Source organism: Dendrobates tinctorius, unplaced genomic scaffold (genome assembly GCF_039654945.1).
Source record: "Dendrobates tinctorius isolate UK_male_01 unplaced genomic scaffold, ASM3965494v1 ptg000031l, whole genome shotgun sequence".
Lineage (NCBI taxonomy): Eukaryota > Metazoa > Chordata > Amphibia > Anura > Dendrobatidae > Dendrobates > Dendrobates tinctorius.
Window position 1 is genome coordinate 5,387,319 of NW_027361699.1, and position 17,058 is coordinate 5,404,376.

Consider the following 17,058-nt stretch of genomic DNA (forward strand, 5'->3'; position numbering starts at 1 on the left):
ATGAGGTGGCCGCAGCGTTGATGGATGGCTGGGACAGCGCCACAGCATCCTCCAAAAAGGCGTTTAGTGAGTATTTCCCTGCTCTCTATTGTGCCGCAGTGACTGTTGTCCTTGATGGCACTGTTGCGTTTCGTGCTAGGTATATTCTAGCAGGAAACCCAACAGTGTCATCGGGCTCTACAGTGACTGCTTTGAGTATTGTATTGCTGTATTGTGCCGCAGTGACTGTTGTCCTTGATGGCACTGTTGGGTTTCGTGCTAGGTATATTGTAGCAGGAAACCCAACAGTGTCATCGGGCTCTACAGTGACTGCTTTGAGTATTGTATTGCTGTATTGTGCCGCAGTGACTGTTGTCCTTGACGGCACTGTTGGGTTTCGTGCTAGGTATATTCTAGCAGGAAACCGAACAGTGTCATCGGGCTCTACAGTGACTGCTTTGAGTATTGTATTGCTGTATTGTGCCGCAGTGACTGTTGTCCTTGATGGCACTGTTTTTTTTTTTCCCAACAGTGGACAAAGTCCGAACACGTTGGCGTTCGATCAAGGACCGCTTCAACAGTGATGTTCGTGCTGAGGGCCAGGTTCGCAGTGGATCTGCGTCAAGGACCAGAACTAGATACCGTCACTATCACGCGTTGCAGTTCCTAAGACCGGTCCTTGCCACGAGATCGTAAGTATTATAAATTTTGGGTTTTTAGTTTTATTAATCTGTGTTTTTCTAATCCACAGCTGATGCTTCTTGTAAAGGCATGGTAGTAATGATTTTCCTTTCTTCCACAGCACCTGTAGCAGCACCCTGCAACCTGGCCCTAGAGCGGTCCTTCCTCGGACGTCCTCTGACCCGTCCCAGCCATCCGACAGCCAGGAAGCACCTTGCAGGTCAGCCACACACACAGCTGGTGACCAGGAAGCTGGGCCATCAGGTGTTCCCCTGTCCCAGGTCTCTGCCACTGGTTATGCGGGCACTACCCGCCAGCGGCAGAGGGCCTTGGACAGGAATGTCTTGCCCGAGTTTATGCATTTGAGCGAGGCCTTTAATTCCAGCCTCAAGTCGCTGTCCGACAGAGTTGAAAGCGGTTTTGCACTCATGGAACGTGGTTTTAACCACTTTGAACACCGCTTCAATTCTGTAGAACAGCGCCTTGACCGTCTGGAGGCCGACCTCAACAGACCAGCACACCATTTTTTTAGTAAGATTGAAAAGGGCATGGCGGAACACCTTAGTCCTGAGCAACAGCTGAATGTGCTGCAGGCCTGCAACAATGCTTTCTTGCAGGCTATGCAGCATAATCGGTACGGTCAGCAGTCAGTGGTGTCATTTCCACCTGTGCCACCATTGACTCGCTTCACCTCACTACCGACTTGTGCTGCATACCACTGCACGGACACCTCTATTCAAAGCCAGGACACCCACCGTTACACCACCACAAGTCTGAGTGCAGCTGGTCACTTCACCGACACTACCATGGCAAGCGCTGCTCCTGTCTGGAGCACCACCGCCACTCCCATGCATGCGTGGAGCTCAGCCACCACTAGGCAAACATGGAACAGCCCTGCCGCTACAACAACATGTAGTAGCCCTGCCACCACCACTCCGCAAACCTGGACCATCACTGCCGCCACCAGTCCTCCTGCAAGGACGAGCACTGCCAACCAAGAGCAGCAGCAGCAGCCACCTCAGCAGCAGCAGCAGCCGCCACCTCAGCAGCCGCCACCTCAGCAGCAGCAGCAGCCACCTCAGCAGCAGCAGCAGCCACCTCAGCAGCAGCCACCCCAGCAGACGGGGGACCTACACTCAATATTTGCCCCAAGTTCAAGGCGAAATCAATCAAGGCGGGCATTGGGCCAAAGTCGGTCCAGGCACACAAGCCTACGGCGACATGCCATTACAACAAATGTACCTGAACAGATTTCCTCTCCTCCAAGTGTTCCTTGTTTAATTCCCTTAACTGGACTACCTTCCCCCACAAGTTTTGTTGCCCCTTCCCCTCAAACACCGTCTTCAACTGCAAGTGTTGCATATTCCCTGCACACCCCCAAATTGAAACCATCTGCCCCCAAACGCCGAAAAAAATAATTTTTTTGTTTATTTTTGTGGTTAAAAATAAATTTACATTTGTGGTTCACCATTACAAAGTTTGATTAATGTTGTTTGCGCCGCTCACACACACTGATGGGTAAATACATGTTAAAAACCAACCCAAGGCCTAGTATAGTCCTATGTGAAATAACACGGACTAGTATAGTCATACCAAGGCCTAGTGTAATAACTCGAGTTTTACCAACTAGAATCTGGTTTCATGAAAAACAAACTGTTGAAACTTGTCTCAAAAAATAAGTTTCTTTCTTAAAAAATGTTTCAATTTTTTTAGTCAAGTTTCACCAGTTTGTTTTTCGTGAAACAAGATGCTAGTTGGTAAAACTCGAGTTATTACAGTAGGCCTTGGTATGACTATACTAGGCCGTGGTATTTCACATATGACTATACTAGTAGGCCCAAGGCCTAGTATACTCATATGTGAAATACCACGGCCTAGTATAGTCATACCAAGGCCTAGTGTAATAACTCGAGTTTTACCAACTAGAATCTGGTTTCATGAAAAACAAACTGTTGAAACTTGTCTCAAAAAATAAGTTTCTTTCTTAAAAAATGTTTCAATTTTTTTAGTCAAGTTTCACCAGTTTGTTTTTCGTGAAACAAGATCCTAGTTGGTAAAAATCGAGTTATTACAGTAGGCCTTGGTATGACTATACTAGGCCGTGGTATTTCACATATGACTATACTAGTAGGCCCAAGGCCTAGTATACTCATATGTGAAATACCACGGCCTAGTATAGTCATACCAAGGCCTAGTGTAATAACTCGAGTTTTACCAACTAGAATCTGGTTTCATGAAAAACAAACTGTTGAAACTTGTCTCAAAAAATAAGTTTCTTTCTTAAAAAATGTTTATTTCTACACTACCACAATTTTAAATAAAAGTTGGAATTGAGCTGATTACATTCATCCACTCAATGCTGACTTGTATTCCCCATTGACTTTCATTGGGGTTGGGTTTTGAAAAAATCACATACTTTTTTTTCAACTAGTTGGACAATTTTCTCTTGAAAAAAATTGGTTTCCTGATTCATGGCCTGGTTAATACGCATCAGATTTAACATGCAGCTTTGCTTACGTTCCAATATATTTCACGCAGACTAGCAATGCTGCATTTTAACTCATATGTGTATTTACCTGCCCAGGTGTGTGAACATCAAAAACTTCACAGTTATACATGGGAAGTTTTTTATTTAATTGGAGTTTAAAAAATATAGTGCACTCAGTAATGGTATCAAATAAGGTTTTTTATTACCATAAACAAACAAAAACATTCTTACACCATTTCATCTTGCCAGTGCACCCGTCCTACATCAGAAATAAAGTAGGCCGCAAATTGGTCCCTCATTTGGCCAACTTCAACGGATGACCTGAGAGGGTGCTGAGTGAATTCAGGCAATGGGTTAGGAGCATCAGCGTCCAGTTCAAAGGTCGGGTGCTCTTTAGCCATCACAAAGTTATGTAGAACCACACAGGCCTTCACCACCTCATCGACTGTTTCAAGTTTAAGATTAATGGCCGTGCAGAGAATTCGCCATGTGGAGACAAGAATCCCAAAAGCACACTCGACAGTTCTTCTGGCCCTGGTCAGCCTGTAATTAAATATTTTTTTGGTGTGGTCCAAGTCCCGGCTGGAGTAGGGTTTCAGTAAGTTTCCGCACATTTGAAAAGCCTCATCGCCAACCATTACAAAGGGCAGTGGCGGAGCTTCGGTGTGAGGAAGAGGCCGTGGCATAGGGAAATTAAATTGGTTGCCATACAACCTCCGGCCCATGTCTGAGTTTTTAAAAGCCTGTGAGTCATTAGCACGGCCAAATGCTCCAATGTCCACTGCTACAAACATACATCCGACATCCGCAATGGCCATGAGTACTATTGAAAAGTACTTTTTGTAATTATAGTACTCAGATCCCATTCTTTTGGGTTTGATGATCCGTATGTGTTTACCATCAACAGCTCCCAAACAGTTGGGGAAATTGCATACTGTCCAGAATTTGTCAGCAATTTCCATCCACTTTTCAGCGGTGGGCAGGGGCATAAATTCTGGACAAAGAACATTCCAGAGAGCCCGGCAGGTCTCCGCAACAATTCCAGACAAGGTAGAGATTCCAATACGGTACTGGAAGTGTAGTGAAGATAGGGTTTCTCCAGTTGCCAGGAATCTGTGAACAGAGAAAGAAGTTAAATTAATATTTATGTATATTATTTTAAAAAACTATAAAATAAAATATTAGTACATTCACGAAAACTAATTACCCAAGGTTTTGAATATTAAATTTTAAAAAAAAGCAATCAGACCGCACCCCTTGGTTTTTAAATATTACGTACCGTAATGTCACCAGTAGCCGTTCCTCAGGAGGAATCGCACGACGGAGCTGTGTGTCCTGTCTCCGGATGGATTGTTGGACACGAGCAAGCAAATCCCTGAAACTTTCTTGGGACATCCGGATATAATCTGTAAATTTCTCCGGGTTTGCCTGGAGCTCGCTGTAGAGGGTGTGGTATGCCCCACGGCTCTCCCGGAGTTCAACAATCGGATGTATCCACATACGCCGCCGCTGCCGTCTTCGCTGCCTCTCTCTCTTCCTTTGTTCATGGCAAGCAACTGCATACGCCTGAGCCATCGCGATGTCCAAATCCAAGTTGAAGTGAAAACTCTTCCAGCGCAGATCCATGGTCACGAGAAGAATCAAGCAAATGGGAAGAATACTGTAGACAGGGTCTATATATTAACATACCACACCCACAATGAAGTCCCATTGGTCTTGTGTGTTGTTGAATGGTTTTTTTTCTTTTTTGGGGGGTTGTCCAAAAATCTGTAAAAAAACGCAAACGCACAAAAAACGCATACAAACGCACAAAAACGCAGCGTTTTTTTCCTGCATGCGCATAAAAATGCTTGAAAAAAACGCAGCGTTTGTATGCATTTGTATGCGTTTTTTTCTATGCGTTTTTTTGCGCTAAAAACGCGCTGGAAAAAAAAGCAAGTGTGAAATTAGCCTAACCCCTATTTTTCAGTGCGTAACTTGTATTATGAAGTTAATTAAGGTTGACAAGCTTAAGTAAGAAGAATTGATGCTTTTGGCATTCAAATGGGCACTGTTGGTGTGTTTCCTGTCCTCCTCTCACTGCCGACTTTTATTCCCCATTGACTTACATTGGGTTTCGTGTTTCGGTACGACCCCGACTTTTCCCTATAATCGGACGATCTTGCTCGACCCGACTTTTGGAAAGTCGGGTTTCACGAAACGAAACGCGACCCTAAAAAACCAAAAGTCGCTCAACTCTAAGTATATACAATTGCTCTTTATAAAGTGTCAGTGTACAGGTAATACAGAAATCATTGGTGAAATTACACACAGGAGCTCTGTATATAGTATATAGTGTGTACTGTAAGTGTACAAGTAACACACTGACTTACCATTGATGCCTCTAGTTGAAGATAGCCATCATTTCTTCCAGCCAGGACTCTTCTCTCAAGAAAATAAGTTATCTAGAGCACATTCCCCAACTTCTACACTACAACAGATGAAGAAAAAAGTGACAGAGTTGCCCTGCACAGTTTCAGGACCCCCCACTGAAAAGAGTATCCTCAAAAGTAAAATACATCACAGCAGTAATAATATCCCTTAATTAGCCCCTACAGTAATAATGTCCTTCCTTCTGACACCTACCTGTAATAATGTCCCCCATCCTGGCCCCATGTGTCTCATTCCTGGTCCCCTTGTGTCTCCATCCTACCCCCCTATGTCTCCCTACTGTCCCCATATGTTCTCCTATTCTGCCCCCCCATATGTCACCATCCATGTATCCATGGCATTGATATGTCTCCATGGCATTGATCAAGCTCCCGCGATAACCCTCTATATGCCTACTAAATGCTGTGATTGCAAGAGATCATAGTATTTAGGAGGTTACAGTACCGGGAGGGGTGCATGCACCGCTCCTGCACTGAGAGCCGGGTGTTAGCTGTCAGAATCAGCTGACACCCGGCGGTAAACACCTGGACATATTCAGTACGTCCAAGGTCGGTAAGTGCCAGCCAACCAAGACGTACTTAGTATGTCCAACATTGTGAAGGGGTTGCAGAGGTTATCCACTACTTTTTCATTGATGACTTAAGGTACTGTCACACTTAGCGATGCACCAGCGATCCTGACCAGCGATATGATGCGGTCAGGATCGCTGGTGCATCGCTAAGTGGTCGCTAGTGAGCTGCCACACAGGCAGATCTCACCAGTGACATAGCAGCGGTCGGGGGTCATTACTTACTTGTCAGATGAGGCGATCCTGACGTCCTCCCGCCCACGTCCACACGTCGCTCGTCGGCACCACAGGAAGCCCAGCAGGAAGCTGACGACGAGAAACGGTCCAAGACGTTCTCGCGCGATCAGCGATAGTCAGCAGGGGAGCCGGTCGGAGGTAAGTATCACACATAGCGATATCGCTAGCAATATTGCTGCTACATCACAAAAACCAGTGACGTTATAGCGATATTGCTAGCGATATCGCTTAGTGTGACAGGCCCTTAAGAGGTCAGGGTCCGACACCAGGCACCCCCCGCTGATCAGCTATTCTTAGTGGTGAAGGTCACAGGCTGAAACTGCATGATTTGTAGCTGCTCCATCTTCTGATAGTGGCCACAGCAGGGTACGGTACATGCACCTCATACTCAAACAAATAGGAGGCAGAGGTGCAGTCACTATCAGAAGACAGAGTAGCTCCGCAATTGAGCATTTTCCTCTGCCGATGACACCGAGAACAGCTGATCAGCAGGGGTGTCAGCTGTCGGACTGACCAATCAGATATTGGTGATCATCAATGATAAAGTAGTGGTAAGCCTCTTTAAGTTCTGGTTTTCTACCTTTTTCCTGCTACTGTGATGCATTAATGGTCTGTCAGTGCTTGCTCTGATGTCTCTGCTGTTATCATTAGATTTGTTTATAGAGATAAAATTGCCTTTGGGAAAGTGCCAGCTGTGAATAGAAGAGCTGCACAAAGGAATCTACAGGTAGGTCGGGAGCTTGTGATTTTGCAGGACTGTTAATCGGTCAGGAGCTGACAAGGTATGGGAGAGAGGTAACCAACTAATTGCTGTACAGAAGTTAAAAAGTCAAAAGACTGAAGAGAGGTGACTGGTATCTCAGGAGTTAAATTGTCAGCATAGAATGTTACTAGTGTGCATAGCCTGGCACTGGTGGACGATCTTCTTAGCATCAAGCTCTACACTATGTAAATTAAAGGTTTATGACATAGTGGTCATGGGATTTCAACTATCCAGACATTTGTTGGGAAAACTAACAGGTCAAGCAAATTCTTATCCTCTCTTGCTGACCACTTTATCTTCCAAAAGGTAGGGGAGTATACAAGGGGATCTGCTACCCTGGAGCTAATTTTTATAAACAGGGAGGAGGGAGGAAATGGTTGAGAAGGTAAGAGTGGCTGGGACACTAGGAGGTAGCTGTAGGGAGATGGACCAGGCTGGGGCAGCTTCTTGTGTGTCTGGGCTGGAACCATCGGGGTTGTTACCATTGTTGTGGGGGGAAGCACTTTCTGACCAGAGCAGACCTTTGCACCTGACTGCAGTTATCGGGGTAGGGATAAAAGGAGCTGAGCACACGAAAGGAGGACTTCTGTCGGGAAGACAGGGGACATGCAAGGAGAATATTGACATCACAGTTCCCCGCCATTCAGCCATCCCGGCGACCTCGGGATGAGTGGGTTTACTTGCAACAAGAAGATTGAGAGCTTGCTCTATTGAGGCGGTGCGTAACTTCAAGGAGACTCCCCAGTCGGGCAGAAATTAACACTCTGTCTCCAGAAACTTTGCGCATCCTTCGTCAATGGGAACGTCTCCAAATGACAAATGGGTTACTGTATCAGAAAGTGCAACTCCAAATGGAGCTGGTAGTCACCTGGCAAGTCCTAGTTCCAAAGGAGCACACTTTGGCCAGGAGAAAACTTTCCAGTGGTTGCAGCGGTTCATTCATTATCCTAAGCTAAAGGCGGTGGTTGAAGAGATGTCCAGAGCTTGTCGGACGTGTGAACTGGCGAAACCACCCAAGCAGAAAGCTCCGATACAATCTATCATAGCATCTGCTCCCTTTGAGTTATTGATGGTGGACTATTTGACCATCTGACTAGCTCACCAGTGGTATGAAAATTGCTTAGTAATGGTGGATCATTTTACAAAATTCACGGTTGTGACCCCCTACCAGAGACCAAACTGCAGAATCAGCTGCGTATGCTCTCTGTAAAAATTTTATCCAGATTTATGGCTGTCCTAAACATATGAATTCAGATCAAGGGGCCTGTTTCTTGGGAAAGGTGATGGAAGAGCTACATCGCATGTACCAGATTAATAAATCCCAGACTACACCATATAACCCGCAGGGTAATGGCGCTTGTGAACGCTTTAACCATACATTCATCCAAATGCTGAGAACTTTGGAAGATCGGAAGGCCCGGTGGCCTGAATTCATTTCAGAGTATGTCTGGGTCTATAACAATTGAGTTACACTCCCTACTCACACCTCTTCGGCAGAGGTGGCAAAGGAAAAATTGAGTTAGAGGTAGATCCAGAGGAAAATGGCTCATGGGTAGGAATGTCTTCATGGGTCTGAGAACATTGACATCGTCTACAGACCCTGCATCGTCTAGTACAATCCCGACTCCGAGAATTGGAGCATGCTGAGAGAACTCCATCACGTGCAACAGACCTTCAAATTGGGGACCATGTCCTAGTGTCCTAGTGCGAGACAAACGTCCACGAGATAAACTGGAAAATCCCTGGGGAAAAGACCCCTATCAAGTAAAAATGCGATTCAGCTCTGAAGACCCTGTGTATGAGATTCAACCTGAGGGAGACAGAAATTCTGTCACTCGAGTAGTGCACTAGAACATGCTTTGGCCTTGCTTGTCCAAAGATACAGTACAAGTGGAAGAGCTTCCAGAAGCCGGCGAGTCAGCCCCTGTTATAAAAGAAGAAGAAGACGATGAGGAAGGCATAGAAAAGTTCTTCAGGAAGATGGCTCAGAGAATGCCTCCTAGAGTACCAACGGATTCTACCATCCCGGAAGATTCCACTACTCCTTCCAATTTACGGCACTACGAATGTACAACCGCTGGCAAACCCCCAATCTCGAAAATTGTAGCCTGTGGAAAGGTGAGCGAAAGGAGTGGAGGAATGTAGGGAGATGGACTGGGCTGGTACAGCTTCTTTTGTGTCTGGTCTTGAACCATCGGGGCTGTCACCATTGTTGAGGGGGGAAACACTTTCTGACCAGAGCAGACCTTTGCACCCGACTGCAGGGAGCAGGATAGGGATAAAAGGAGCTGAGCGCACAAAAGGAGGACGTCTGGCAGGAAGACAGGGGACATGCAAGAAGAAGGTTGACTCCGCCTCCATCACAGTTCCAAGCCATTCAGCTGGCCTACGCCGCAGCTTAACCACTTCAAAACGCACTGCCTGCATGGAGATACAGCCGAGCTCCTGGCAGGCTTCCATACCTGCATGCTCTGATTTGACAGCATCCTTTGCAGTGCCAGACAATCGTTACCAGATGGACCACGTACCGCATGCTGACTCCGCAGGCCCCACTGTGGCCTCCTCTCCGGAACTTTGTGGCCCACTTGTTTTTTCATCTTCTACTCCCAGTGCAACTCACTACCTTTACCGATTGTTATTAACGTTATATCTTCACTGTACATCTTTCTTGTATTTAAAAACACCTGATACACAGAGTTCAAGTCCACAAAATTTGTATTGAAACGTGCTTTGGGGCTGTGATATTGTAGGTTCCTGACTGAGGCACTATAGGTAAGAGCAATAATTTATTTTGGAGTGTGGTTCTTTAAGCAACTACATGTAGGTCTCTGCTTCAAGTATAATAGTGGGTAATTGGACCCCCAATAGTAATTTGGTATATTTAGCAGTCACGATCCATGTATCAAGCACCTAGTGTACTTTATATTATATGATATGCTACTGTAAATTGCACCCCCACCTCTTATTATAATGTCAGGACGCACTGGCTTTTGTGTGTAACCTTTCTTTTTCTAATATTAAGACCCTCTGTAGGATATTGTTTTTGCTATTATACACTGAATTGTCTTGTAATCAATAAAAATTGTATATATTTTTCTATACAAATTTGGTGGACTTGAACTCTGTGTATCAGGTGTTTCTAGGTTTAATAAGAATGTCCAATGGGGACTTCCCTGGTCCCAGTCACAAGGCTGTGGACCCCCCTTTTTTTGTTTTTATGTGTACATACATTTTGTTCTGACTTTGTTGTTATCTTTCCTGTATTTGTATTATTGTGTTCCTGCAGTCTCCCTGCGTGGAGTACTGTTTGCTGATTAATTTCTGCATGAAAGACCCGTAAACTGTTCTTCTGCCTCCTGCTCGTTACTGCATCCCGCCTTCCTGCTAGTAACCCTACATTGCGACTAGTGATGAGCGAGTATACTCGTTGCTTGGGTTTTCCCAAGCATGTTCGAGTGTCCTCCAAGTATTTTGGCGTGCTTGGAGATTTAGTTTGTATTGAAGCAGCTGCATGATTTGCGACTGCTAGACAGCCTGAATACATGTGGGGATTCCATAACAAACAGGCATTCCTCACATGTATTCAGCCTGACCAGCAGCTGCAACTCATGCAGCTGTGTAGACACAAACTAAATCTCCGAGCATGCCAAAATACTCAGAAGACACCCGAGCATGCTTGAGAAAACCCGAGCAACAAGTATACTCGCTCATCAATAGTAGCGAGCATGCTATGTTAGAATTTTGGATAACTAGAGGAGGAAGACCTGTGAAGAGTCAGACTTCAAGGTTAGATTTCAGAAAGGCAGATTTTAAGGGACTCAGAAAGAGAATCAGAGGGTATCCAATGGCTGGATATCCTTAAGGACAAAAATGTCCAGGAAGGATGGTAAATCTTGAAAAATTAGATTCTCAAAGCACAATTGTTAACGATTCCAAATAGAGGGAAGAATATGAAGCATTTAAGGAAACCAGGATGGATGAACACAGAACTTAAACACATGCTAAAAAGGAAGAAAGAAATGTTTATCAAATGGAAAGTGAGAGGCATATCAAAAGAAGGATATAATGCTGTCTGCAGAACCTGCAGGGTACAAATCAGATTATTTAAAGCTGACAATGAATTAAGACTTGCAAGAGACGTCAAAAGCAATAAAAAAGGATTTTGGGGATATGTCAAAAGTAGAAGAAATGTCAAAGATGCTATAAGATTTTTACAGGATGAAAATGATGAAATGGTAATAAAGGATTTTGAGATGGCCAAATTTTTTAACTCCTACTTTTCATCTGTTTTCTCTCTGAAAGGAAATGTAACATCAACTGATCTTCACTGTCCTTTTATAGGAGTAGAAGAATCCATGATATCTATAAACAGAAAGATAGTGAGGAAACACTTAGCTAACAATTATTAATTCAAGTCTCCAGGTCCAGATGGATTACACTCCAGAGTACTGAAGGAGAAAGCAGAAGAAATTTTTGAACCACTCTCCATAATTTTTGAAAATTCTAGGAGAAAAAGAGAAGTCCCAGAAGACTGGAGAAGAGCAAATACTGTTCCTATCTTCAGAAAGGGGAAGAAGATGGAACCAGGGAACTATAGGTCGTTGAGTCTGACTTGTATACCAGGAAAGATCTTTGAACAAATTATTAAACAACATGAATGCAAGTACCGGTATAAGAATTAAGTGATTAACCAGACTCAGCATGGGTTTGTAACTAATAAGTCATGTCAGACTAACTTAATTTCCTTCCATGACAGAATCACTGACTAGGTGGATCAGGGAAATGCTGTAGATATAGTATATCTTGACTTCAGCAAAGCATTTGTCAAAGTATCTCACACCATCCTTATTGAAATAAATGACTAAGTATGGAATGGACAAGACAACTGTTGGATTCATAACTGGCTTAGTGATAGGACCCAAAAGAGTGGTCATAAATGGCTGCACATCCAGTTGGAAGAATGTCTCAAGTGGGCTACCACAGGGTTTTGTTCTGGGCCCTGTATTGTTCAAGATCTTTATCAATTATTAAGATGAAGGAATTGAGGGTACACTGATTAAATTTGCTGATAACACAAAGCTAGGTGGGATAGCTAATACTATAGAAGAGAGAGAGGATTCAAAAAGATATAAATAAACTGGAGCACTGGACAGCAGCTATCAGAATGTTTTTTTAACAGGGAAAAATGCAAAGTACTACATCTAGGCAATAAAAATGAAAAAAGCATATACAGAATGGGAGGAATAGGGCTAAGCAACAGCACATGTGAAAAAGACTTGGGTATACTAATAGATCATAAACTGAACATGAGTCAACAGTGTGATGCAGCAACAAAAAAAGGCAAATGCAATTCTGGGATGTATTAACAGAAGCATTCAGTCTAGATCATGTGAACTCATTATTGCCCTCTACTCCTCTTTGGTCAGACCTCATCTGGAATACTGTGTCCAGTTTTTGGCACCACATTTTAAAAAAGACATGAACAAACTGGAGCAAGTTCACAGAAGAGCGACCAGAATGGTTACCGGTCTGCAAACCATGTCCTATGAGGAATGGTTACAGGATTTGGGAATGTTTATCTTGCAAAAAAGAAGACTGAGGGGAGACTTAATTGCTGTGTTCAAATATCTCAAGGGCTGTCACATTGTAGAAAGATCATCTTCATTCTCATTTGCACAAGAAAGGACTAGAAGCAATGGGATGAAACTGAATGGGAGGATACACAGATTAGATATTAGAAAATAATTTTTGACAGTTAGAGTGATCAATGAGTGGAACAGGCTGCCATGAGAGGTGGTGAGTTCTCCTTCCATGGAAGTCTTCAAACAGAGGCTGGACAAACATCTGTCTGGGATTATTTAGTGAATCCTGCATTGAGGAGGGGGCTGGACCAGATGACCCAGGAGGTCCCTTCCAACTCTACCATTCTATGATTCTACTAGCTGTTTCCAGCTAACGCTCGGCACACTCATTGCTATCTAATTAACGCTGCTGGTGATTAAACTAAAGTAAATAATGACAACATTGAATAGCGCTTACGCAGGTGGTAAATTAAATTAAAATGAAGTTAATAACAATAATAATCATTAAAAATCTGAATAATACTAATGATACATTTTATTCACAGTGTAAAATCAATAACAAGCTGGATTCAGTAAGATGTGCGTTTTTTATTCATTCCAGCATCTAAACAAATTTCATAACAAAACATAAATTAAGTTAAAATTTCTCTGTAAACACAATTAAATGTATAGTCATTTTCGTAATTTTCAAAGATCTTTCCTTGACTTCTACCAGGTACAATTTGAACTGAAAGACCTTTACAACTTGTTACTCTAGAGAATGCAGTGTATAATTGACCATGTGTGAATACAGGATCAGGTAGGAGAACGCCAATCTTATCGAATGTTTGTCCTTGCGATTTTGTAATTGTCATGGAATAAGCCAGACGAAGTGGGAATTGTTTTCTTGTTAACTTAAACGGGATATCGCAATTTTCGCTAGTGTCCAATGGTATTCTTGGAATGAGAACCTTTTGACCACGACGCTACCCAGAAACAATACTGCAGTCGATGAGATTTGTGCCAAGAGTTTCTACAATTAATCGAGTACCATTGCACAGTCCTTTCTTTGGATTTAGATTGTGGAGTAGCATGACACAGCAGCCTTTCTTAAGGTTCAGCATATGAGGAGGGAGGCCCATAGGAGTTAAGGAATGTACAAATTCGATGGGGTACTGAGCTCTTTCTTCTTCTGTCTCACAGGATGAAATATTGTCAACACAGAACTATGATTTAGTCTGACCTCTAAGCATGCTCAACACTTGTTCATTGACTGTCAGCGTGTCACAGTTTTTAGGGCATAGTACTGCTCTGGAAGCAAGATCAGCAGAAGTGAGAGAGTTCAGGTCATTCCCAAATATGCTCGTCACGACGTCATGAGTCAGAATGTCTTTTCTCAGCTTCACAAAATCCACCAGATTCCCATCTTAAACTCCTGATCCAACAGTTAGCAGCCACTCACAAAATTCAACCTCATCAGGATTAACTCGCATGTTCCTGATTAATTTCAGTTCCTTGAAGGATTTCCAGACTGGACTGCTCTTGACACACGCCTCTACATTACTAACGCGATTTCCATGAAGTACAACTGGAGCTTGCTGACAAAAATCTCCTCCAACAACAATCGGGATCCCACCAAAAGGTTCTTCATTGTGAAGGAGAATACGTAAGCTTCTATCAATGGCATTGAAAAGATGAACGTGAGACATTGAAATTTCATCCCATATAATAAGTTTAGTATCCCGAAACTCTCGGCAGACTGAGGTTCCTTCTTTAATACTTGATACAGTTCTCTCATTCAAATGAATTGAAATTCCAAATCCGGAGTGGACTGTTTTACCGCCTGTGTAAAACAAAAAAAAAATCTTCAATACAGACATCTTAAATTTAAGTTTTTCAGTATTCTGTAATTGTAATTAAAATTACCTTTTAGTAATGTAGCTGCCAAACCGGTAGGAGCAACTGTTTTTATAATGCCACCATTCCCAAGTATAATAGATGTTAAAGCCTTGGACACGAAAGTCTTTCCACAACCTCCTGCACCAGATAAAAAAAAGCATTTTTATGATGTGGTTGGATTATTAACTGCATTCATGATTGTTTCAAAGGCGCCTCGTTGTTCTAGGTTCATCAGAAACTGCAGTCGTTCAGATTCTTGTTTCTCCCTTTCCACATCAACAATGTCACACATTTTATACACATCTGATGGGGAAGGTAGCCCACAACGTTTGCAATCTTTAGCAAACTGTCGTAAGAGGTCTGGGATATCGGCAAGTGTTTGCTGCTCGGCCATGTATTCGTTATGAGTCAGGAGGAAGTCTTCCATCATGTTATTTTTATATTTGTTGTATAAATCAAGTCCACTTGTGATGTTGGCGTGGTTCAGAATTGCAGCAAATAGCTGTCGAAGCTCACCGGGCATTCTAAATAAAGATGCTTCTTCCATTGTTTTGTCCCACTCTGAATCGTCATGCAATAATCCCATGGCCTTTGCTGCCAGAATATAAGTTTCATATGTGTGTCCTTCACTGTTCTCAGATCTTCGAATGATGTAGCACCTGTAAACAGCATAAAGAAAATAATAAAAATGATAAAAAAGTCAGGATGATCTAATAACGTACAAATAGATGAATATGACTTACCCTTGATATGCATCAGGAGTAGGAGCAGGGAAAATCTTTCCATATGTTGTGGAGAGACAGAGTAGATTCTTGGAAGGATCTTGTCAGCACCTCCTTCTCTTGTCTTCCAAATCTTATTTGTCCAGACATAATGGTAGGGTATTTCACAATATAAATACTGATGTGCTGATGGATCAGTTTGGTTTAGAACGAACCATTTCGTAAGTTTTGTGCCATCACGCTGAGCTTTTTCCACAGAAAGCTGCTCCGTTCCATCCTCAAAGTAAACTGATTGTTGGAAAGGTAGGTGTACCGGAAGTGTTTCTACAGCATGGGAACGTGCAGAAATCTCAAATTTTCGCAGCCACCACATTGCTTCAGGTGATGCCAAATATCGTGTGTCGATGTAAGTCTTAATCTCGTCCCAGTGGTAGGTGCCGGTGTTGCTGACTTCGTTCACTTGAACAATGGCTGCATCATGTCCTTTGTACACGTACTTGATAATATATTTGACGGTCTGGATGGAAGAGCAGAGTTCCACATTTATGTGTGCGCTGTATTTCTGAAAGAGGTAGGGGTTGTATGGTACAACCCAGCGGCTGTCAACTTCCACATCCCTAATCTTGAGCTTAATGCCATCTTTTCATCTGCGGTATACTGGATAACCATCCACATTAATATTTGTTTCTTCGCTGAAGTCTTTGGGAAACTTTTTGGAACATGTCCAGATTCCTTTTACATCTTCCATACACCGTGAATTTCTATCGTGTTCTCCACAGGGCCCATGAATCATGCAGCTGGTGACAACATCGTAAAGCTCCTTGTTAATATCTGGGTCAGGAATTTCAGCACAAACAGCATTGTCACAATCGATAGCTTCTCGAAACTTGTCTTCGTCGTCCAGAATTAAGAGCATATGGCAATGAGGAAGACCTGAAACAATAAAAGGATGCATTAAATGTGCTTTATTAATCATTCCATTCTTAACATTACTGTTACGAACATTCAGATGAATGTACGTAATACCTCTTTTTTGAAATTCAGTGACGTAGGTGTATGCCTTTACTTGTCCCATCACTCCACCTTTTTTTGCAGTCAAGTCATTTAGTAACTTTTGTACCTTTAAGTGGAATATGATAGATACCAAATCTGGGCGGTCTATTGCTGTTTCATGTTGTAAAAGGCCGGACTGAATTTCTTCCCACTTTGGGTTGCAAGTGAACGTAATAAATAAATCCGGCTTTCCAAATTTTGCTACCAAAGTCATCGCATCTTGGTAATTCTGTGTCATGGCACGTTTTCCACTGGTAAAAAAAGAGGGAAGTATGACGATGCGACCCGGTCTCAGATCTTGTTGTTCAGCCCTACTGTTGATATAATCCATAAGCCCGACATATAATTCTACTCTGAGTTTCTTTTGGTTTTGTCTGTTCCAGTCCAGTCACTGCGCTTCAACCTTTAAGTAGGCATCAATTATGTATTGTTGTGTCAGCTTGCCAGAATGTAACAGCGGGTTGAAGGATTGTCGATCCTGAAGGCGGTACGCAGAGAATTCCCTCATCGCCCCTTTTTTTTTTTTTTTTCTTGTTCTCCTGCATCGTGACTGATATCTTCCTATTCTTCATCGTCACCTTCCTCCATTTCATGACTTTTCATTTTTGCAGTTCTCCCCTGCTTCCGTATTACAGCTTGCCATCCGTGTTCATCATACGGAAAGAGGAGTGGATACA

General features: G+C 43.1%; 1 protein-coding gene across 1 annotated transcript; it reads left to right on the top strand.

Annotated features, from left to right (window-relative positions):
* Positions 1-429: 429 nt before the first annotated feature.
* Positions 430-14,377, top strand: LOC141086306 (uncharacterized). The gene is made up of 6 exons (XM_073572267.1): positions 430-671; positions 782-1,729; positions 7,035-7,110; positions 8,370-8,493; positions 9,026-9,264; positions 14,219-14,377. Exons 1-6 carry the CDS (start codon positions 484-486, stop codon positions 14,375-14,377), a joined length of 1,734 nt encoding a protein of 577 aa, XP_073428368.1. The 5' UTR covers positions 430-483.
* Positions 14,378-17,058: the final 2,681 nt, after the last annotated feature.